Here is a 24,730-nt window from a genome sequence, read left to right as displayed (position 1 = left end):
AAGGAAGGAGTATAAGAGAAGCTCAAAGGTAGTTTACAATCAGATTATAAAGAGCTTTGAATGCCCAGATGAAATTAATTCAGTGGAAAGCATGGAACCACAGAAGAATTTTGAGCAGTAGAATGATACGCTCAAGGCGATTCCACCAAAAGACTACTGAGAATTGAAAAAGGAACCACCTAAAGACAGGAAGACCAGTTAGGAAGGTATAGTCATAGGAAGGTATGTTGTCATGAAAAGATAACGGGTTAGTTCAGTTTAGGGCAAGCTGAATTTGAAGTGTCAGCAACACACCCAAGTAGAGATCTTCAAAAATCAGTTAGAAAAATGGGACTAGAACTCTGGGGAGAAACTGAGAATGAGAAGGTAAGACACAGATTCTGGAGTCATCCACATAAAGATTATAACTAAAGTCATATGAGAAGATAAAAAGACTATGAGAGAGCATAAAGAAAAGAGAGACAAGTACAGAAATTTAGGGGTCATTCAGGTGTAAGGCTTGGAAGTATGACAAGCTAATGAAGGAAATAAGAAAGAACAGTCAGAGACACAGCAAAACATTTAGAGTATACTATTAAGAAACCAAAGGGAATCCAGATGAATTTGCTGAATAGCAAAGAGAGGCCAATGACAGAAAAAAGGTCACTGGATTTAGTGAAAAAGAAATCATCTGCAACCTTGGAAACAGCTATTGCAGTAAAACATGCACATGGAAGGCAAATCTCAAGGAATAATAAATTAAAAAGTGGAAAAAACAAATGTAAACTATTTTCCCCACAAATGTGGCTGCAAAGGTAGAAAAAGTATGTTACTTGCATAAGAGACTGATAGGATCAATGGAAGGTTTTCATAGGATATAAAAAAACTTAAGTACATTCATAGGCATGGTGAGATGACCTTATTCCTTACCAAAGCTTCTTGACGGCAAAGACTGTCTTTACTTCTGTATCCCCAGTTCTTAGCATTTTTGGAAACACTTAATAAATGTTTACTGAATAACACTGACAAGAAGGAGAGAGCAGAAGGTAATGTTCAAGATTGCTTTTATCAATAACTTTTTGAATTCCAGTTCTGTCATTTAACACATTAGCAATCCTTCCCTGCTTTGCACTATCCAAAAATTTGATAAGGAAGTCATCTATGCTTTCATCTAAGTCAGCAATAAAAATGCTTACCAGAATAAGGTCAATGCCACAGATATGTAGCATTCCACATTTAGGTGGCCAGATTTTAGAGCTAGTAGGTAATTTAGAATCAGTTAGTCAACTAGTATTTAAGAGCCGGGCACAGTGGTTAGCACTAGGGATAGAAAGATCCAGAGGCGGGGGACGATACTTCCGGCTCACAAGCAACTCATAGCCTAATGGAAGAGCATACAAACAACTATGTACAAGTTATATATATATATATATATACACAGGATAAATTGAGAGTAGTTTCAAAGGAGATGCACTGAGATTGAGGAGACTGGTAAAGTCTTCTTGCAGAAAGTAGGACTTAGCTGAAATCAGAAGGAAGCCAGGGAAACTAGGAGGTGGATATGAGGAGGGAGAGCATTCCGGGCATAGGGGACAGCCAGTGAAAATGGTCAGAGTTGGAAGACAGAATGTTGTGTTTCAGGAGCAGCAAGAAAGTCAGTGTTACTGGAGCACAAAGTACTTGGAGATGAATAAGGTAGAAGATTGGAAAGGTAGGAAGGGGCCACAGCGAGCTCTGAAAATCAGGAGTCTGATTCTAGAGGTAACAGGGACCCACTGGAGTTTACTGAATAAAGTTGTGATATGGTCAAACTTTTGTTTTAGGAAGATCAATTTGACAGCTGAGAGGAAGATGGATTGGAGTAGGGAAAGACTTAAGCTAAGATCAACCAGAAGGCTAATTCAATAGTCTAGTCAAGAGGAGGTAAGACCAGGATGGTAGCAGTGTCGGAAGAGAGAAGGCACTTATATGAAGGTGAAAATAACAGGACTTGACCACTAATTGGATATGGAGATAACTAGGAGAATGGTGGTACTCTCCATAATAATAGAGAAGTTAGGAAGAAGAGAGGGTATGGGAAGGAAAATAATCAATTTCGGACGTACCTAATTTAAAATGTCTATGGGACATCCAATTCAAGATGTCTAAAAGGCCGTTGGAGATGTGAAACTGGAGGTCAGAAAAGAGGTTAGGACTGGATAAGGAAATCTGAGAGTCATGTGTGTAGAAAGGATAATTGAAACCATGGAACCTGATGAGATCACCAAATGAAACAGTATAGAAGAAGAATAGAAGAAGGCACACTTAAAGGTTACCTAGTCCTAATAGCTTCATTTTGCAGATAAGGAAATTGAGGTCCAAAGAGATCATGTAACTTGCCCAGGGTCACACAAGTAAGTCAGGGCTAGGAATTTCAACCTTGTTTTTCCTACTGCAAATCCAGCAATGTTTTCTCTCTACCACACTACCTCCCTGGAATTAGTTTCAAATCAATTAAACATATTTTTATTAAGTGTTTATTATGTACAAAGCTTTCTGTCTTTGAAAGGCTTACCTTTTACTTGGACAGACAGAGGACGGAGGCAGCATGCCTGGTTCCAGGGAAGGAGAATGGTATGAAATGGCAAGTGTAGTAGTTTTAAAAATATTTGTTAAATTGAATAGTGTGAGCAAAAAGAAATGGGAATGAGCATGATGTGTTCTGCATAAGGAAGATCAGCCTCATGGTAAAGATTGATAGGACGGAGAGAATAAGAAAGTTTGATTCCTCCCAAGTATTCCATGATTTCCCCTTTTAATCTTTTGTTTGGTTCTAGTTGGTGCAATAAGATGGATTTGAAAGAGGTTTAATATCTTCCATGTTTATAGAGAACAATTACATAAAAGATTTCCAGCAGCCTGAACTATGGTTTATTCCTTAGTGTTTTAAATTTATTGATGGCCTATCTTGGTGTCATCTTATTATTTTTCTTCACTGTTACTTTTAATCAGCATACAACTACTAAGAAGATTTCAAACCTAGCCCCCTGTATTCCATTCCAGGAAAAGTTATTGCAAGTAAACCCAGCTCTTGCCATCTTATGATTCCCCAGAGCCAAAAACAATAATACTAATGCACTGCTGGTAGAGCTGCGCATTGGGATCTATGCCCAAAAGTCAGTAAACTATTCTGTAATTTAGAACTATGCTTCAAAAGATGCTAAAAACTGCGCATACCCTTTGACCAGATACCACTACTAGGTAAAGACCAAGGAAAGAGGAAAAGAAACTATGTACACTAGAAATATTTACAGTTATTTCTGCATTAGTTAAAAAAAAACAACCAAACAAACTAGAAAGTAAGGAGGTACCCATCAGTTCAGAAACAGTTAAATAAACTGTGGCATATATAACAACATGTAATAGCAGAAGTTGTTTTACTTTTCTATTTGTATTCTCAGCGCTTAGCCAATGAATACTCAAATGCTTTTTTCATTAATCTATAAGTGAATGTAATGGAATATTATTTTGCCATAAAAATCAAAAAATGATAGTTTTAAGAAAACTAGGAAGACCTAAATGAACTGATGCAGTGTAAAGTGAATAGAACCAGAAGAACATTCATACTATTGATACTATACAGAAAAACTTTGAAAGGCTTGAGAACTCTGATCAGTGCAATGAAAATGCACAATTCCAGAGAATCAAAGATGAAGCAGACTCACTACCTCCTGACAAAGAGGTGATAAGGCTCAACATGCAGAATAATACATACATTTTTGGATATGGACAAAGTGGGAATGTGCTTTGCTTGACTTTTTAGGAGGTTTTTATTTTTATTTTGTTCAATCGGGGAGAGGAGGGGGGAAAACAAATGCTTACTAACTGGAAAAAAATCAATACAATTAATTTTATAAAAATATCCCCATAGTCCCTCCTCTTAACTGCCACTGCAACAACCCTGACTCAGGCCTTCAACTATTTTCAGCTAGAGCCTAAACTACCATTAACAGCTTACAACCCGGCCACCAAGAGGTAGTGCTCTATCTCGGATAAACCCAAAGCACCTCGAGGAATCCCACTGTCTGAGAAAGCTAGAAGGTATCATAGGAGTAAAAGAGGGAACGGTGCAGTTCTGGTTAACATCAACACAAAACAAATGCAACCCTCCCTCATGTCTCTTTTGAAGGTTCTTTAAGTGTGTACGGATGAATGCATCAGAAAAAAAAATTAATTGGAGAAAAACCAGGGGAGCATTCCAGAGGACTGAATACTTTCTGAAGTAGTTGCAGAGTCAAAACTGTCCCAGGCAGCAGTGGCTCTTTCCAGACCAAACTCCCCTCCTACGTTCTCCTCTTTGCACGGGGACTTGGTGCTTCGTCCTTCTCTTCCCCGGTCCTCCCCCCGCTACCGTGGTCGTATTCAGCACCTAGTCTCTGGGCAGGCGCCCCTGTCTGGGCTTCAGAGGCTGGGACGGGAACTCCAGGGTGCCCACGGTGTGGGAACAAGGTGGCGTCCCCCGGCCGCAGGGGAAGGAGGACCACTGAAGGGGAACAGGAGAAAGGGGAGGTCACCTGGACCAGAACAGGAGCGGACTGACAGGAGAGGGACCTACCACTCTGGGACCCGGAAAACTTTCTGCAAAAGTAAAGCGTCAGACTGACAGCCCTAGAGACAAGCCGAGCGGCCCTGCGGGGCTCCCTACCCCCAGCCCGGTCCTGCTCCCTTACCGTCCTGCAGAAGTTCGCGGACCGTGACCGCAGCCGCTCCGGAAACAGGAGCCTCAGCCCCGGACCCAGCAACACCGGTGCCTTCCATGTTGGCAGGTGCAGGGCTGATGACGTCAAGCAGGCTGGTGACGCACAAACCTCGCGCCCGCGAGCTCGGCTCGAGCTCGGGCTCAGCCTGGCCGAGTTTTTGTGCGCGTGTGCGGCTCCCGAGGTTCACCGGGCTGCGGAGAGAGCGAGAGCTGGTGACCGGAGGGTGAGTCGCGTGGATTCTGTGAGGGGGAGGTGCGACGGCGGCGGCGGGACCTTTCACTTTCTGTGCTCATGTGAGGAGATGAGGGATGGGGGGGGCTGGGGGGGAGCACAGATTGGGAAGAGACGTCTGAGGTCGTCTGTGGCTGGGCAGATGAGGAAACTGAGGCCCAGACACTCACATGGTCATAGGGGTAGAGCTGGAAGGGACTTCGGGGGTTGTGTGGTCCAGAAGTTCTCAATCTGGGGTTCCCTGAGACCCTTTCATAATAATGCTAAGACGTTTTAACTTACTGCGATAACCCACATAAATAAAAGCTCTTTAGAGAGGCCTTAGTAATTTTTAAGAGTGTAAAGCAATCCTGAGATCATGGAGTTTGAGAGCCGCTGATCTAACACCGTTCTCCCCACCTCCTTTTACAAATGAGGAAACTGAGGCACAAAAAAATCATACGTTCGTAGTTGTGGCGCTGGACCTAGAAGGCCTCTAGTCCAAAAACCTTCATTTTGCAAATGAGAAAAGGGAGGACCAGAGTCAAAGGATAATAGATTTAGAATTAAGAGGGTCCTTAAAGGCCGTGGAGTCCACCCTTCCATTTTATAGATGAAGAAACCAGCTTGCTCAGGATCACAGCCAGGATCCAAACCCAGGTTATCTTACTAGGGTTCCTTTCCACTGGACCAGATCACCTTACCCTTTCCCTTTACTCACCTTTATATTTACTTATCATAGAAGAGAAATAAGCATACAGGAAAATGGTTCAGTCACTTTAATTCTGTTCATCAGTTATTGATTAAATGCCTACCATGTGCAAGGCTCTAGGGATACATGCAAAAACAGTTTCTGCTTGGAGGTTAGGGCTGCTTTACTAGGGAGATACAACAAAGAGTCATAGATTTAGAACTGAAAGGGGCCTTCCAACCCTTTCATTTTACAGATGAAACTGGGGCACAGAGATATTAATGACTTGTCTGAGGTCATAGACTTAGAGACTGGTAGAGGTTGTTCCAAGGTCCTCATTCCAAATACTACATCCTCTCAAGGTAACATAAGCATATATACAAGGTAATTTCAAGAGGGAGAGAGTACTGACTGTTAGGAGGTTCAGAAAAAAGGCCTTCTTTCACAGGCTTTATCCTATAGAGAAATAAAAAGGAGCAGCCAATCAATTAACACCATCTGTGGGTCCTGGGTTGCCAGATTGCTAGATTTCATTTTCAGGCTTATTTCCAAGCGCTCCATTCCCACAGTTATCACTTGTTAGGGCAAGAGGCAAAGTTTACCTCAGTTAAGATCATTACCTATGTGGAATTTCTAATTTAATTCTTATGTTGACAGATAATTATTATAATTATTTGAGTGGCAGGTATGGTAAAGTGAAAGAAGTACCGAATTTGGAGTCAGAGTTTGAGATCTTGGGCAAGTCATCCTCACTTTGAGGCTCAGTTTCTAGGTAGAGATGGACAGAAACCTATATTGGTTAGTTTATAGATATTTTTACTGTAGGCGAAATATAGGAAGTTTGTCACGGAGAGAAAGATCAGTGATGAAGACATACTTTTACTTCAAGGACCTGTGTTTTTATTTGATTTCATCTACCTTTATTAATGTAGATTGGAACTTCTCCATGTAGAATCACATAATCTCCTTTGTAAAATCTATAGAATCCTATGTGTAAAATGAGTGGACTGGACTAAATAACTTCAAAGGTCCCTTCCAGCTCTAAAACTATGACCCTATGATAAAGGTATTAGGAAGAAATATAAAGCAAAATACTTTGTAAATTCCTTCTACCACCCAGGGAATTGGGGGAAGCTGATGAAAAAGATGGCACTTGAATTGGACTTGAAATCTCCACCGCTTAGAATCTCCATCTTCCTTCAGAGCTCAGCTCAAGCAGCACTTCCTATTGGAGACTTTTCCGGATCTTCCCATCTGCTAGTGCCTTCCCATCTCCAAAATTACCCTGTATTTACTTTGCACACATTTTTATTTACTTATATATGCATTTATTGTTTAATGGATTCTCTTTCACTTTACATTCGAGGAAACTGAAGCCCAGAAAAGTTTTGACTGTCTTAAGATCACATGGATTGTGACCAAGGCAGGATTTCAGTCCAAGTCTTCCAACTCCAAAGTCAGTATCTTCCCACTTAACCATGTTGGTTCCCGCCTCTATTCTTCATGCTGGTTGTTTCCCAAGGCAGGAACATATTTCTTCATCTCCTTTTCTTTAAATCTCTAGCTTTTTTCAAGGCTCAGCTTGTATGTTATATGCACCATGAAGGCTTCCCTTTTCCCTAAGTGTTATTATTGTGTTATTGTTCTCTCCATTTTCAAATTATCTTGAATTTATCTATTTGTTTGCATATTGTATCCCTCCTTTGTAAGTCTGCTCTGTGAGGTCGGGTACTGTTTTTCACTTTTGTCTTTGTATTGCTAGTGCTTAGTAAAGTACTTTGCACATAGCAGAATCTGAATAAACACATGTTGAATTTTTTGAACTGAATTATCCGTATACCAAAGTAGTATGTATGTGTGTATGTATTGATTAGATGGAAACTACATTTTTGCAAAGGAATTTTCCCCAAAGATTCCTGTAAGGAAACATGGATGTTGCCAAGAATCAACAAACAAAGGGCATCAAGCAGGAGACAAAGATCTCTAAAAGGATGAATAAAAGTTTTGTTGGACTTAAGGACCATGGTAACATACTTCTTGATAGCCTGGCAAAAAAAGCTGTACCAAATGCTTATTCTCAGTCCCTGGTCCACTACTACAAGAAGGGTCAAGAGTTAGCTAGCATCCTTCAAAAAATATATCTCAGTGAGATGCCAAGAGTGCCTGACTCTGAGGATAATTATGTTGATGTCTATTGCAAAACTGTTGTGAGGGGATTGCTTTGAGATCTTATCGGTAACAATTGTAACAAGTTTTATGTGTGAAGTTTATTCCTTCCTTGCAGACGGTAGGTAGCTTTGTAGCTCTCAGAAATAAAACTCTCTGCGCTTAAAACCATTTTTAACTGCAGGGTTTGTGAACTTGTGTGTGTGTTTTTAAATATTTTGATAACTGTATTTCAGCATAATAATATATGATCTGGGACCCCAGATTAAGAACATTTGCTCTAGGTATTTGTCACATTAACTGCTATCTTGCCAGACCTTTCCCTTTTTCTATATATGAAATTGATTTTACTCTTTGAAAGCTGTAACTCAGATCAGTGCAGTGAGCAACCCCAAATCCAGAAGATCATAGTAACAGAGATGATACACTAGAGCTGCAGAATGTGTGGATGGTTTGCATACCTGTACTTTGTTACAAGGGAGAGCATTTTTGTTGTGTTGGGGGGAGGAGCAGTGGTTATAGTGATCTTTAAAAAAAAAAAAAGAGGGACGCATTCATGAAACATTTGTAAAATGCACAGAAGAGACCAGAATTTCCAAAAGTGAAGCAGGACAATATTGAAATTACCATGTTAAACATATGCTTTTTTAAAAATTTGCACATAATTGAGATTATGGTTTCATATGTAATTCTCTTTCTGTTTTTATATGTGGAAATGGTATATGTTGATAACGACCATGTTCATAATTTTAAAAGCTCTGTATAAGATGAGCAAGGAGAAGAGAGTGTGAGAGTACTAAACTCTCCTTGATGAGTTTAAACCTAAGTGAACTCTATTTGGAATCCTCAGAACATTGTCTGTGGTCTTCAAGTGAAGAGTTTTAGACAGGAAAACGTGCCACAGGATTAAATAATGTAAATGTCTTCATTTTCAACAAAGGAAGCAGAGTAGATTCCACATACAATAGACCAGTGAGTTTGACTTTGATTCTTGGCAAAATTCTAGAATTTTTTTAAGGGACAGTTAGTGAATAATATCTAGATAAGGATGTGGCTATCAAAATGGCTTGGTAAAAACATCTGACCAGCCTGACTTCACTATCTCCCTTCCCTCCCCACCCCCTTTTTTTTTTACAAGGTTATTACTAGTTGAAGAGAGGCAGATTTAGACTGGCAGATCAGGGTAATGCTGCAGCTATAGTTTACTCATAGCATTTGACAAAGTATTCCGTACTATTCTTGTGGACAGTATGGGAAAGTGCCTTAGTGACATTCAAACCTTCTTGGCATAAAATTATTGCCAGATGGCATTGTATATTTACTGGAATAACAGGTTAACATTGTTCCTATCATTCGCTTTCATAAAAAGCATGACAAATGGGCACTTAGTTTATATTTTGCCTCTGTGGATTTTTTTATGTATGACTACTGATCATCAAAACTATTACTCTTATCCAAAGAACTCCATACTAATAAACTATATTGTGGTTCACTGTATGGTAAATTAGTCAAATCAATAGTACTTATTCAATTCTTCCCCATATATTAAGCTGGAGACAAACTGGAATCCTCACATATGCATTTATTGTGTTCTCATTTGTACTTTATTTGATTATGTCTTATGGCTGCCTCCTAGATTGTAAGTTCTTATCCTAAAGAACAAAGACTGTGTTGTAATGTAGTGGGTAAGATGGTGGGCCTAAGATTTAGGTTCTAATGCTACTGTTGATACTTCCTAGCTATGTTACCTGAGGGAAATCATTTAAATTCTTTCCACCTCATTTTCCTCATCTGTAAAATGGAGATAACAATAGTAGTACCTACTTCATAGAGTCATTGTGGGGCTTGAAGGTGTTCTGTGTGAAAAACACATTGCAGACTTTAAAACACTTTATAAATGACAGTTATTATTTTATCTCCTTCAGCGTCTGAAACAATACATTGCACAGGAAGTGCTTGAAAGATATACTTAATAAATACATGAGTGACTCAAACTAAATTCCTTGGTTTATCTATTAATACTATTTTGAATAAAACATTGTGGGAAAAAATATTTGATTAGCTTAGAATAAGGAAATTGTCCTATAGATTTTCTGTGACCCCAGCTCCCAATAATTTGAACAAGAAATGTAGCTGTAACAGTTGCCCAATTAAATGTAAATGTTCAACATAAGAAAGTCTTATTTGTATCTGGTACAGATAATATCACTTTACAAAATGTGAAAGGTTTTGGACAATTTTAATGAGTAACCAAATTTGTAGTATCCCATTTAACACTTGGAAGATCAGGGGGAAAAAAAAACCTTATTTGCCAACAAGTTTGACTTAACTGATGACATACAAACTTTATTTTTATGTGTGTATGTGTTCTATGCATGATGGATAACTGATGGATGGCCTACATGCTCTAATGTTATCCACACAATTTCAGATAAACATAGAGAAAGCCCACAGCATGTCCAGTGGGAGCCCCAAGGCAAAATGGGGAAAGGACATAGAAGAGAACTGCACAAGATAAGATGATATAAATGGGTTTTGATCTCTTATCATTTGTCCCACATCAATAAAATCAAAGATCCCTTGTAATGTTAGAATTTACATGTTATATTCCCTATTGCCTAAGAAAATGACTTTCCTATAGTAGGCCCTTAATAAACATGTAGTAGATGTGTATCTAATGAAAGGCATGTTTCTATATGAAAATGGATTATCTTTTTCAGAATTTTTTAAAAAACTGGTATTCATGAGTTGTGATTACACAAAAACTACACAATGTCAAGAAAGAACAAAAGATCCACTGGAAATGTTTCATTCTGGGCACCTAGTAAAAATATGTGCTCCTATGGTTCGATATTCAAAGTAAGTATGGTGAATGATTATTCTGTTTTATATTTTCTGTACCTTTTCCTTTTGGAATTATAGTTAACATTCTCCACCCTCACCTTCAAATAACTGGCATCATAAGTGACCCTGTCTGAAACATTGAACCAAAAAAGAATGCTCCAGCAACCATATAATAATCAACAGTTATAAAACAGGATGATTAGGGATGGCAGAAACATAAAGCTCATTATACAATAAAAATATCTTTCTAGGGTGTACAGATTAGGTTAACTGTTTTCCCACAAACTAAAACTTATGCTTTCTGCCTCTGCCTACACACCATCTAGGTGACTCTATCTTTAGAGAAGTAGAAACAGTATAAGATTTACATTTTTTGTTACTATTTCCCAATTATCAGACTTGCCATTATCTTCAGACATTAAATTTTTGAATACCTGTGTTTTCTCAGGGACTTCCAAAGTTTATTTGTGAAGTTTGAGGATGAAAAAATTTATTTTAACTCAACAGGTTTATATTCAGGACCTAGATTTTACCCGGAACTGGACTAGGTTATTGTGAGGAATACAAAAGATTATGAGACACAATCCCTGCCCTGAAGAAGTTTAGTTTTGTTTGGGAAACAAGGCAGTGCCCATGGAGTATAGGGTAATATAAGTATTATATTATTTAATGCTGTAGAGGTTCAAAAAATGGTGAGACCACTTAGTTGCAGTAACCTAGTAAGGCTTCGTGAAAAAGATAAGCATTAAAGGCTCTCAGAAAGCATGGGAACCTCATCTATTTAACCACCTTAAATAAGCATCTACTAATGCTTCTGAATATAATCATATTAAGAATTAGTTTGCTATTGGTTCACATCATCCAACACACAACTTAATCCATGTGTTTTTATGAGACCTCTTTAATTATGTTTATGAGTAGCCGTCATACAAGTGCTTAATCCTTTAAAGGAGAACAGTCAGTTGACTCATTCACTAATGACTGACAGATAATAAAAACTTACTAAATTTCATTTTATTAAGTACAAAACAAGACTGGTTCTTTTATTTTACGTTTTTAATTTGACTTGGTATTTTTAAATTGACAATTTAAACTGTTAAGAAGTATAACTCAGTTCTTTGTAGCATTTTGTTAAACTTGATTCAATGAATATTGCTTACCTTAATTTATGCTTAGTAACATTTTATTGCATTTAGAAATAAATTGATCATAGTGCTTTGGAAATGCTGGATTAAAATGTTCATTTGCTCACAGATTGGCTTTCAGAACACTAGTGAGGAAATACGACTGTGATCTGTGTTATACTCCAATGATAGTGGCTGCTGATTTTGTCCGATCTATAAAAGCCAGAGATAGCGAATTCACCACAAACAAAGGTATGCATAGTCTATTGTATGTTGAGTTTTGTAGGATTTTGTTTAAAAAAAACAACAACATCCTTGGGGGCACTGAAAATGGAGTCAGGAGGACCTGAGTTCAAATCCAGTCTCAGACCAGACACTTGACACTTACTAGCTGTGTGACCCTGGGCAAGTCACTTAACCCCCAATTACCTCACCAAAAAAAACCCATCCTTTTTAACCTGAGACTTCACAGAATACTCATTTGCTATGCAGCTTATTCTATTCAACAGTTCATTTCAGTTCCACAAACACTGATTGTGTCTGCTTTGTACTGAGCATGAAGGTAATCCCAGATGTACAAGTTTATGTAGAATGGTCCGTGTCCTTATGGAACCTAAAATTTAGTAAAACACATACAGAGATAACTATAGCTAACACATGCTAACTACATTAAGGATGTACAAAACAATATGCAGTATGAGGTCCAGGGTGGAAAAATCCAACTGATTCTTGGAGTTATGAGAAAAACATTTTGAAAACCTTAAAGTAGTATCCAAACAGAGGTCATAACCAACCAGCTGTATCACCAAAGGCTTCGTAGTGTTTGAATTGGGCTCTATAGAATAGGTAGAAATTAAAGAGGCTAAGAGTTTGAGGAAGTGGATTCCAGACAAAGGGGATAATATGAGCAAAGACCGGAAAGCATGGATTGTATTCAAAAGACAGATTAATCCCTTTTGACTAAGTATCGAGTTTATAGAAGGGTTTCATGGAATAACACTAGATGGTAGAAGTCCCTGAATGTCATATAGTGGAATTTGAACTAAGTAATCATTATGAAACAACATATTTTTGAGCAGAGAGGTGGCCTGACTACATCTCTATATGAGGAAGAGATATTAATCTAATGTTAATATTAAAGATAAAGAGGAGGGGAAATGGAGGAAGAAGGATTTTGCTTGTTGATATCAGCACCCATGGATTCAATTATTATTTCTGTGGTCATAATTCCCAGATCTACTTATCTAGCCCTACCCTTTCTCCTGACCTCCAGTATCCTATTGCCAACTGCCTAGTGAATATCTGTAATTGTATGTCTTATAGATATCTTAAACTCACACGTCCAATAATGAACTCATTATCTTTCTCCCTAAGCCTTCTCCTTTTCTAACTTTCCTGTTACTATGAAAGGCACTACCATCCTCCCACTCACCCAGGCTCACAACCTAAGTGTCGTCCTCTGCTCCTTACTCTCTCTCACACACCCCTTCTTATCTAACCTGTTGTCAAGTCCTGTTGATTTTATGTTTAAAATGTCTCTCGTCTACACCTCATTCTCTCCTCTTACATTACTGTTGCCCTGGCACAGATTGCCATTACTTCACGTCTGCACTATTGTAATAGCCTTTTGGTTGATCTCCCTACCTCCAGTCTCTCCCTACTCCAGTCCATCCTCCACTCAGCTATCTGATCGATCTTCCTAAATTTGAGCACAGGTCTGTCGCTGGCTCCCCACCCCTCACCCCCAGTTCAGTAAACTCCAGTGGCTGTCTGTTGCCTCCAAGATCAACTATAAAATCTTCTATTTGTCTCTTAAAATCCTTCATAATATGGCCCCTTCCTACCTTTCTGTCTTCTTACACCTTTCTCCCCTCTACATGCTGCACAACCCAGTGACACTGACCTCCTTGGTGTTCATTGAACAGAACACACCATCTCCCATCTCCCAGTATTTTCATTGGCTATCCTGTACCTGGAATGTTCTCTCTCCTCCTCTCCATCTTCTGGCTTTCTTCAAGTCTCAGCTAAAATCCCACATTCTGTAAGAAATTTTTCCCAATCTTCTTTAAAGCTAGTGCCTGCCTTCTGATTGTCTCCAATTTATTCTGTATATTTCTTGTTTGTACATAGTTGTTTGCATTTTATCTCCCCCATAAAACTGAGTTCTTGGAGAGCAGAAATTTTTTTATTTATATCCCCAGTTCTTGGTACATAATAGGCACTTAATAAATGCTTACGGACTTACTGGACCATTGGATTTGTTTTAGTAGGGTGGCAATAAAAGTTTGCCACAAAGTTAGTTCCTTTTCTTCCTAATAGAATTTTTTTTCTAAAACAATTTGCAATGAACAAATTCCTGTTTAAGTGCCTTCTAAATAATGGTGTACAGGAGAAAACATAAAAGATGAATGGTTAGATTCTCCCATTCTGTTTCTGCTGAGAGGTAGTTCTTGTTATTCTTCAGAACATAAAGGAGAGAAAATATTCCTTCCACCACTTTCATGAGGAAAGAGATAAATCCTCTTATCCTCTCATAAATTTTCAAAAGACTCACATCTGATTCTATTTAAATTGTAATCCTCTCTAGATAGATGTTTTAATAGATTGAAAGTAGTATTGTTTTACCCTACATAGGCAATTTCTGGGTGTTATTTTTAATATTCTATGTTATTTCTTCCTAATTTTAATGATGAGATGTTCATTTTATCAGGTGATTGTCCACTGATTGTTCAATTTGCTGCTAATGATGCACAACTTTTATCTGATGCTGCCCGAATAATCTGTCCTTATGTGAATGGAATAGACATTAACTGTGGTTGCCCTCAGAGGTAAAACTCAAAGAAGTTGGAAGAATTTACTGAAAAGATTAGGAAAATCTATATCAACATGGTAAAATATCTTTCTAGTTTTCCAAAATTCAAATAGAAAATAATTCATATGAAGAAGAATATTAAGCATGAATATTCTTAACTGGAAATAAGATAATCTGATAGAGAAAAAAACTTAATAGACTCAAGGATTTTGAGACGCTATTGTTCCTGAGAGCTAAAGGATTGATATATAATGCTAGGGTACTCTTGTAATTTCACCTTGCTAATTGAATTTGGTGTAATATATATCCTTCTCTTGAGCCCTGCCAATGAAGGTTTTGTTACTAACATCGAAAGGACCTCATTGTGTGAACCCAAGTATGGTGTTTAAGTGAGATTCCAATGTATAGAAAAAGGGAGTAACATGTTTTAATGCCACTTCATATATTCTTTTTAGTTCTAAGATATGTGGTTCTATGATTTGGGAGGTCTCCACACCCTTTCTTGTGATTCCTTTGCCTGTTGTTGGTTTTTTAAGGCAAACTTTTAAATGGCTATCTTTTTTTCCCAAAAAATATAATATTTAGTTGTATAGTTAACTAAGTGTTGATAAGAAGCACTTAGGAAACTGTGCTAAGTGTTATCTGTCAATAATTCTAAATGTTATGATGCTAAAAAAAAATCAAAGTTTTTAAAACAATGCAATCAAATAGTCACATTGATGTACTCATTAAAATGAGTTAAATAAAGCTTATTAGTGTTGCTAGAATTCAGCATAACTCAAAAACTTCATTATCTACTCTATTTTAGCTATGTATATGTGTCTGCCTATGTGTGTGTATGTGTACATTCAGTAATCATCAAATTTAAGGAACCTGATTTCAGTGACACAGAAGAACTTTTTCTGGCCTGGTGAGATTTGGAAATTGTATTTTTCTGATTTTATATCCATCCTAGAACTTGTTTGTCTAACATCACATTGTGTCTTAGAAACATACCAGCAATCATTGGTTCTCTGATTATAGGTCAAAGAAATATTTTTGTGTGTATAAAAATATATATTCTATACATGGTAGTGGTTCTGTTTAACTCATCTTCCACTTCCACAATTACAACAAAAAAGGGTACCCACTTGCTTTCAAGTATACCAAGAATAACACACATAAAAACACATACACACACACGCATACAGATGTTTCCAAACTAAAAACCCCTCTTGTTATATACATTTTTCATTTTGTTCTTTTTTAAGATGGGCCATAACAGAAGGATATGGTGCATGTTTAATAAATAAACCTGAACTTGTTCAAGATATGGTTAAACAAGTAAGAAGTCAAGTGGAAAACCCAAAGTTTTCAGTGTCCATTAAAATAAGGTAAAAAAAAAATTCATATATGTTTTAATCTATTGACAAGGTACATTTTATTACTTAAAAAGTACCTTTTGTCAAAGTGCCTAATTTGATTGGTCAATACTATTTGTATATATAAAAATAATCCTTTTATTAGATGCAAAAAATTTTATTTCTGGATGATGATGTATTCCTTTGTATTTTAATTTGGAATGAGGGTGATAGAACTGTGAATGTCCTCATGCCATTTTTTTTTTTGCTACAGTGTAAAGATAGAGAGGATCACTATTAAAATATGAAAACTTGGAATAGGGTAAAACAACTCTGACAGTGTTTTCAGCAGCCATTTGACTAGGAAAATTTTACTTAAAGTGAGCTATTTATTAAGATCACATACATCTATTTTCTAAATAGAGACATCTACAAAAAAGTTTCAATACCAAAACAGTGCATTGAAAAGTATGAGTATGATGCAATAATGGTATTATGAGAGGAGTATCATTTATCTCTGATTGCCAAGGTAGAGAGGCAATTCATAGAAATATATAGACCCAACACATCCCGCAGTAGATAAATGGTCAAAGGATTTAAAACTGTTCTTAAAAGAAAAGTACATCATCTTTTAGAGCTCAGACATGAACAGACTATTGGTACATTAAGATAGTTTTCACATTCCTCACTAGCGAGAATAGGCTGGAAGGTATAGAGCTACTTTTCTCCATCCTTCTAATGTAGAGTTTAGGTCATCATTCCAGAGCTAGAAAATGGGAACTTCTCCCAGGAGTATGGGATACTATGGGATAGCCTGACAGTGATCTTCTTGGTCCCAGGAGTCAAATAGCAACACCAGATGGACTGAAGTAGACTGTATTCCTAAATAAAATCCCATTGTATACTATGGTTTTGGTCACTAAGAAATATAAGTAGATAAAATTATCTACTACAAGAGTGATACTTTTAATTTGTTTAGTTTATCAGTTCTTTAAATTTTCATGTGTTATAAAATGTTTTGGAATTTTAGGATTCATGATGATCTTACAAGAACTGTAGATCTTTGTCGGAAAGCTGAAGCAACAGGGGTTTCCTGGATTACAGTTCATGGGAGAAATATTGAAGAAAGACACCAGCCAGTACACTATGATGCAATTAAAATAATTAAAGAAAATTTATCTATACCTGTAATTGCTAATGGAGACATTAAAAGTTTAAAGGAAGCAGAAAATGTTCAGGAAATAACTGGGACAAATGGTAAGAAATGAGTACTTAAGTTCGGGGAGGAGAGTTTATCTTTTTAAATGTCTAAGAAACTAATGTTACTAGGGTTGTAGTTTCTACTTAATAGTGAGCCGTATTCTCCCAATAGCCTAATTTAGGCTAGGCACCTTTCATATTAACTCTTATTTAGTAAACAATAGAATGATAAATACAGTCACTTTTCTATGTTTATAGTGTCATTTAGTGAATAATACGCTTCCAGAAGACCCACTAGGGAACTCAAGAACCCAGTAGAATAATGGCTTATCCAACTAGTCTTTTATTGACCTACCCACTGATATTACAGAGTTGCTTGGTTTGCAAGCATATAACATAATAAGGAAGATAGTGGCATTAAAGAGGTGGCTATTGGTGACAGCAGGCAGTTGGGGATCGTATATATATTCATAGCTAGAAGGGACTTTAGAGGTCACCTAGTCCAACCACTTCATTTTCCAAATAAGTAAACTGACTCCCCAATAAGTGATTTGTCCAAGTTATTAAGTGACAAAGCAGGAATCTTACCAGGGTTCCCTGTCTGCACATTCAGCAGTAGATCCATTCCACCATGGTAGCTTCCTGAACTCGGTTCAAAGCAACATTTTTGTATAAGGCACCCTTTCCAGCTTCATTTTAATTGAAACTGCCAGTTCATCATATAGCATATCAGGTGAGGAGGCAGTAGAGTCAGAATGTGCTCATTCCATTATTATTGCCATTGAAAATAACTAAAGGGTTAGCAGATCTGTTCTATTTTTTTCTTATTTGTTGTCCTACTTTCATTTACAAATAATATGCAGTAACTTGGTTTAGCTGGATCTTACTCTAGGCTTTCCAGAGATTCATTTCTTAGTTGCTTTGTTAAAAAAAAATTATTATTATGAACTTATTCATATTTACCTCTAAGAAGAAGTCCTCCCTTATAACAAATATGTATAGTCCAGCAAAACATTGATTTTCAGTTTTGTGCAGATAATGTCGTTTACCAGGTTCCTAAACTATTTTGCAAATTAATTTCCACTCCAAGCCATTATAGCCTTGGTTGCCCCATTTTTCTGCTTAGTAAGATGACATTTACTCATTCAAGTGGCATCTGGACTTTTCAGCCTTATTGTGCTAATGGTTTTGCATTTGCTAAACTCTTTTAAGAATTGATGATTTTTTTTTTAAACATTTGTCCAGCCTTCAGAGTCAACAGATTGGGTTAGAGCTTCTGTCATCAAAAGCAATGCCTCCTCATGTTTATATTTCCTTTTTTTTTTTTTAATTTAAATTGACCTTAGTTACAACCAGCTGCTGATCTGGCCTCATGTGGCTGACTGATAAGAATGCCAGAGTTTCTAGTTGTTTCCTATCTGCTTATACTCAATTTCATTTTTTGTAGTGTCTTTAAAAGGCCGCCACTGAGTTTCTACTCAGTGAAGATATTCATGATATACAATCATGGAGCTTCTGTGAGCTTTTGGATTCTTTGTTTTTTGCTGTCATTCCCTTTTTCAGTAAAGCAAAGAATCAAGATATATGTTGAATTGGTTTTTGAGAACCTAATGCAGGTCTTCATAGAATTTCTTGGCTTCTTCACACTCAGTAGAGCATAAATGGCCGTTCGCTCCATAGATTTGTTTGCTTATCATGATGACCAAGTATACTATGAAATGATGATTGTTACATTTGGGTTCATGATGAAAGCAACTCAGCCTGTTCCTTTATTTGCCTCTCTGAAGTAAATTTGCAAGATGGCCTTCCATTTGGCTGCAATTTCATTATATCTTCTGGTTTTCATTTATTATAAAGTGTCAGTATGAATATAGTTCAGTTTGCCTCATAGAGTGCCAACTCATAGGTCAATGAATAAAAATCATACATTAAAAATTAAATTGGTGGTTGTGGCTGGTCTGAAAATTATGTTTGTCTTTTTTTTGCCACTTCAGCACTCACAATTAAAAGCAGTTATGCAGGACTATACAGGGCAGCTAAGTGGCAAAATGGATAGAGCAGTGGACCTAGAGTCAGCAAAAATTGTATTCACATCTGGCCTCAAACACTTACTGGCTGTGTGACCCTGGGCAAGTCACTTAACCATTTGCCTCAGTTTCCTCATCTGTAAAATGAACTGGAGAAGGAAATGGCCAACCACTCCAGTATCTTCACCAAGAAAACCCCAGATGGGGTCAGAGAGCCGGACACGACTGAAACAAATGAACAATAATAACAAGGCAGTTCTTGGGGCCATTTTCTTGTCTTGTCCATTTCTTGGTTTGCCATGACCAAAAAAAAATTAGCCATCCAGTGAATATTTAACTAGTTTTTTCTCAGACAGATGACACCACCCCCTACCCCTTTACTGCATCAGTGTACCTGCTTATTATAACTTAGTACAGCTGGCTCGGGCTTCAGGAACTGAAGGTTGTTGCTTATCATGAGAAATGATTTTTAGAGTTTGGTGGATTAACTTCCATGAGTACAGCTCTGTTTTGATAGCAGGATAAATGACTTCATTGGAAGTAATACACTGAGTATGATGCAATAATGGTATTATGAAAATCTGTCATTTATTCAGCTTCACTGATTCTTCCAAGTATTGATTTTTACATTCTGTTTAAGTCAAGAAATATTTATTATCATTACTATTCCTTGCAGGCAGTGGCCTGAGTATCAAGCAGGATATAAAGATAAATGAGGCACAGCCACTCCCTTATAAGGGCTTCCAATTTGGTAGGCAAGGATAATATGTGTAAACAAATAAATATAATATGAAGTAGACTATGAAAATGGAGTCTGCTAGGTGGCTCGATGGATAGAGCACTGGGCCTAGAGTCAAGAAGATCTGAGTTCAAATTTGGCCTCAGATACTTAGTAGCAGTGTGACTTTGGGTAAGTCACTTAACCTCTGTTTGCCTTAATCCACTAGAGAAGGAAATGGCAAACCACTCAAGTATCTTTGCCAAGAAAACCCCAGGGACAGTATGGTTCACAGGGTCAGGCAGAATCGGACACAACTGAACAACAAATATGAAAATACCTGATTATGGTACAAATAAACAAAAGCAAAAGGGATGGCTTCTGACTGGGGTGTTCTTACTATTATTCACTGTAATTCACCAGTGTTTCTCATATTTTTTATATAGGTATAATGGTTGCAAGAGGACTTTTAGCAAATCCTGCTATGTTTGCTGGATATAAAGAAACCCCCCTGAAATGCATCTGGGACTGGGTTGACATTGCCCTTGAGCATGGCACACCTTTTATGTGTTTTCATCATCATTTAATGTACATGATGGAAAGGATAACATCAAAGCAAGAAAAAAAGGTGTTTAATGCTCTGTCAAGTACAACTGCAGTTTTAGATTACCTTACAGACCATTATAGCATGTGAAACTGTCAGATATATAATGTATTTTTTATATTTATGATGAGAATCAAGTCTAGGTTTTTTTTTTAATCCTATAATGCACAGAAAAAGCTCACTAGTAATGTTGTTTTATCCAATTTTTTTCTAAAGGGATCATATCTTTAATATTTTTATAAGCAGCATTTTATTTTAAAATAAAATGTTCATGATTTGAATATAGCCCCAATGTGTGAATATGAATATTGCTACAAACATGTTTTTTAATGAAAATAACTACAGAGGTTACGAAACCAGTGTTAAAATCTTTATAAATGGAGAACTAAAAATTTGTAAAGAACTGCTCCCATACATGATGAGCTCCACTTGAAAAACCAGATTGATAGTGTTTAATTGAATTCCACATTCATAGAAGCATAATTTAAAATAAATACCATTAAAATAAATACATTTAGTGGCTTCTAACATTTATATACAAGATTTCCTAAAATTCTATAAATGGCATTATTTAACAACTTCTCAGCTCTCCCAGGTCATTTAGGAAATTGAAAGAACTTGATAAACACATATTCCTGAAAAAGTTAAATAAATGGCATTCCCCTTCCCATCCCTGAAGCAGTTTCCTAGCTGAAATCTATATCTGTCATCTTAAGGATGAATGTTTTTAGTGATGGATTGTAAAGGATTATGTCCATCTGACGTAGTAGAAAAAAAGTTTATCCTTTTTTTTAAAAAAGCTTATCATACCAGTTTTGATAAGCAGGTTTTGGTATTTTGATGCTTTTCATTGATTGATGACAATATTGAGTTCTTTGCTCTGAGACTTTTACCATATGTTGGGAGAGGGAGGAGGGAAATGCATGATTATCAGTGGTGAAGAATGTGCCATTACCGGAATTAAGTATTTTATATTGAAATTAGTTCAATGCTATAATTGTTTTGGATGTTGACAGACAATATTTATACTCTACTGTATTAGCAAATAAATCCAAAATATGATGTGACTGTTGTTTAAAAATTGCTTACTTCCTCAAACTTTTTCCTAAATACATATTGAGTTTTTTTTTTTTTTGCAAAATAGTCTTATGTTCTGGAATGTTTTAATAGGATTTATTTATTTTTCTATATATATTCCAATTAATATTGTATTGTTGGAACTCTATTAAAACTTTTCATTAAAATGTGAGCTTTTTGAAGGAGCCTTCTTGATATCCTAAGCATTTGACACAATACCTAGCAATAGTACATGCTTAATAAGTGCTTGTTGATTAGACGTAAAGTTATCCAGTATTAAATTAGATTCAGTTCAGCATTTAATAAACACTTAACAGGTATAAGGTTTTAGAAGCAAGATGGCATAATGGACAGAGTGTTGGGCTCAGAGACAGGAAGGACCTGGTTTAAAGCCCTCTGCAATTTACTAACTCTGGGCAAGTCATTTAACCTCTATGTATCCCAAGCAATTCCTAGAACTTAAAATAAGAGATCTGTGATCAAAACCATATGTATACAAACAGGTATGAGGGGAAAAGGAGTGAACTAAACAAAGTGAACTAAAGATCCGGAGGAGAATGCCCTGTTTGTGGAATAGAAAGGAGGCCAGTGTCATTTAAGAGTATATGTCAGAAAGCTGAGAATGGGGGAGGAAGGACTAGATTATGAAGGGCTTTCAAAGCCAAATAAAGAATTTTGTATTTGATCGAGGATGTGATCACCAAGTTTGGTATAGAGGAGAAAGAGAAGTTGGCCCAAGACAGAGTCCTATGAGACACCTGAGGTTAGAGGGTGAGGCCTGGATGAGGATCCGACAAAGGAGACCGAAGAATTGATCTGCTAGACAGGAGGAAACCCAGGAAAAAGTGATAACATAAGGAGCCTAAGGCTCTAATCTTAGAGATGAAGGATCTGGTGCATCCACCGAGCTATGTACAATCTAACAGGCTGTGCCCTGGTCTCAGCACCTCAGAAGACAGGCTATTATCGGTGAGGCTGTTAGGGTAGAATTGCCCCAGACCTCATAAAAGTACACTTAGGAGGGGAGATCTGGGGAGGCAGGAAAGAAGGGCCAGAGGGAAGACTAAGGGAAGATCTCACAACAAAGACTAACTCCCAAGAATAAAATCTTTCAGTACCATACAAAACTGTACTGTCAGTATTGCCAGGTTTCCTTTCTGAAAGATTTTGTTCCCTTAATCATCTTTGAGCAGCAAGTTCCATACGCAAACAATGCCTCGTCAACAGCACCACTATTTATGCATGGCATCCTGGCAACAAGTAAAATTAGTCCCTATCTTCTAGAACCTTAAGGACAGGTAGTGTGGTTGCACCTGGAAAGTACAGAGGATCAGAAGTCAAAGAAACTGGTCTAGAGTCTGGCTCTAACGTTACTGTGTGGCACTCCCTTAAGACCTGGGGCTCACTGGGCCTCGGTTTCCTCATCTGTAAAATGAGGCAGGTGGACTAGAAGGCCTCTAAACCTCTCTACTGAGGCACCTTCTCCCCCATCCCATCCTTTTCGCCTAAAGGAGCATGAGCCAGCCAATTCGCTAGATAATGAGTCACCCCTCAACCCCACCACTAGCAATTAAGCTAATTACCAATGAACATAATGATGTTGCCACCACCAAAGCCACTACAGAGTGTTCCCTTCCCCCCAGAGGTTTCGCTGGAAGGAGCAGGTGGCGGAGGAGAGGGCGACGCCCCCGCTTCCCCTCCTGGGCTCTGGCTACACTTTCCCTTTCCATCCTTCCTCCCTCCCCCGCCGCAACGTCTGACGTCCCCGCGCAGGGGCACCAGCAGCACCTGCAGCAGCGCTGCCGCCGCCGCCGCCGCCGCCGCCGCTCCGGACCTCGGGCAGAGGTAAGCACAGTTAGGGAACCCGAGCTAGGGCCGGCCTCGGGGTCGCTCTTTGCCCCCGGCCGCCCCTGCCCAGTCCCCACTCGGCCCCGGGCCCCCGCGGACGCAGGAGACGAGGAGCGACGGCCCGGGCTGGGGCTCGCCGAGCCCCCACCCCCTGGCGGCTGGGCGCCCTTTCCCGGAAGCTGGCCGCCCCCCTCCCCCTCCAACCGTGAACTCGGCGCGCGCTGGCGCCGCCCACGGGCGAATTGGGGCGGAGGGCGAGTACCTCTGGCCGCCCCGCAGCGGAAGGCGGCCCGGGAGGGAGCGGGCAGCCCGGCCCGGCGGGCCTCGTGTGGAGCGGCGCAGTCGGACCCGCGCACGGCCGCCTACACCCCCCCCCGCTGCCGCGAAGAGGTCGGGGGACCGCCGGGCCCGGGGAGGAACGCTCCCTCGGGGCCTTTGGCCGCGCCTTCCTTCCGAGGCCCAAAAGTGAAACGTGTGTGTTTGTCTCCCCAGGAGTGGAAGCGCGGACATGACGCTGCAGTGGGCAGCGGTCGCAGGCTTTCTCTATGCCGAAATAGGACTCATTTTAATGCTCTGCCTACCGTTTGTTCCTCCTCAGAGGTAGGAAACCTTTTCTTCAGATCCGTGTGCCTTTCTCCTACCCCTCCAAAGTTAGAGAGAACGAAGGGAGGGGGAGAGGGGTAAGGGTTACAAAGTTAGTGAATCGTGAGGATTCAGAAGGGACTGATTTAAAAACAAATTATCAAAAACACCATGTATAAAGAAGAACTAAATTAAAGTGTTTTTTTAAATGAAACTTTTTTTTAAATGCTTCTCTTTATTTCTTCACTGATGAAATTGGCCTAGCTAGTTTTAATTCTGTTGGGTCCAGCTGTGTGGCAGGGAAGTATTTACTTTCAAATTTTGTGTGGCCGAAGAGTCATGGAGTAGTAGTAATGATAAAAGCTAGCATCTCATTCCTGTCCTGACTTCACTCCAGACTTCCTCTATGAAGGGGGCGGTTCCTTTGTCAATTTCCCCATCCCCCTTTTCAACTTCCTTTTCTGTGTTGTCTTCCCTCCATTATAGAACATAAGCTCCTCGAGGGTAGGGGCTGTGTTTCTGCTTGCATTTTGTGTTCCTTGCCAGAGGCAGCACCATGCCTGGCACACCTTGAGAGCTTAGTAAAAGCTAGTTATTGACTTTAAATCACTTTAAGTTTAGCAAAGCATTTTACGTATATCATCTCATCTAATTCTCACAGCCAGTCTGTGAGGTAAGTGCTGTTATTACTCTTTTTACAGTTGAGAAAACTGACTTAGGATCACACACATGTCTAGAGCAAGATTCTAACTCAGATCTTGCTACAAAC

At 38.5% G+C, this 24,730-nt stretch overlaps 3 protein-coding genes across 3 annotated transcripts in view; 2 read left to right on the top strand and 1 right to left on the bottom strand.

The window, feature by feature from the left end:
* COG5 (component of oligomeric golgi complex 5) overlaps positions 1 to 4,815 on the bottom strand; it is a 353,574-nt gene extending 348,759 nt beyond the window's left edge. The window contains exon 1 of the mRNA XM_020984583.2: positions 4,689 to 4,815. Within this exon, the coding sequence (XP_020840242.1) occupies positions 4,689 to 4,776 (88 nt within the window). The 5' untranslated portion in view covers positions 4,777 to 4,815. The remainder of the gene's footprint in view (positions 1 to 4,688) is intronic.
* Positions 4,816 to 4,824: 9 nt separating this feature from the next.
* DUS4L (dihydrouridine synthase 4 like) lies at positions 4,825 to 21,521 on the top strand. The gene is made up of 7 exons (XM_020984586.2): positions 4,825 to 4,941; positions 10,506 to 10,644; positions 11,884 to 12,005; positions 14,464 to 14,581; positions 15,816 to 15,938; positions 16,936 to 17,162; positions 20,297 to 21,521. The coding sequence occupies exons 2-7, from the start codon at positions 10,529 to 10,531 to the stop codon at positions 20,542 to 20,544; spliced, it is 954 nt and encodes a 317-aa protein (XP_020840245.1). The 5' UTR covers positions 4,825 to 4,941; positions 10,506 to 10,528; the 3' UTR covers positions 20,545 to 21,521.
* A 1,748-nt stretch (positions 21,522 to 23,269) lies between these two features.
* BCAP29 (B cell receptor associated protein 29) overlaps positions 23,270 to 24,730 on the top strand; it is a 69,186-nt gene continuing 67,725 nt past the window's right edge. The window contains exons 1-2 of the mRNA XM_020984588.2: positions 23,270 to 23,376; positions 23,872 to 23,979. Coding sequence (XP_020840247.1) covers positions 23,888 to 23,979 — 92 coding nt within the window. The 5' untranslated portion in view covers positions 23,270 to 23,376; positions 23,872 to 23,887. The remainder of the gene's footprint in view (positions 23,377 to 23,871; positions 23,980 to 24,730) is intronic.

Source organism: Phascolarctos cinereus, unplaced genomic scaffold (assembly GCF_003287225.1).
Source record: "Phascolarctos cinereus isolate Bilbo 61053 unplaced genomic scaffold, phaCin_HiC Scaffold_1;HRSCAF=81, whole genome shotgun sequence".
In the NCBI taxonomy this organism is placed as follows: domain Eukaryota; kingdom Metazoa; phylum Chordata; class Mammalia; order Diprotodontia; family Phascolarctidae; genus Phascolarctos; species Phascolarctos cinereus.
Note: the sequence above shows the minus strand (reverse complement) of the source record. Positions and strands in the feature narration are given on the sequence as shown.

Excerpts from the sequence above, each read along its gene's own strand:
- DUS4L (XM_020984586.2), top strand. The coding sequence starts at position 10,529 with ATGAGTTGTGATTACACAAAAACTACACAATGTCAAGAAAGAACAAAA. Across the intron at positions 14,582-15,815 it reads AACTGTGGTTGCCCTCAGAG|ATGGGCCATAACAGAAGGAT; the intron begins GTAAAACTCAAA and ends TTCTTTTTTAAG. Across the intron at positions 15,939-16,935 it reads TCAGTGTCCATTAAAATAAG|GATTCATGATGATCTTACAA; the intron begins GTAAAAAAAAAA and ends TTGGAATTTTAG.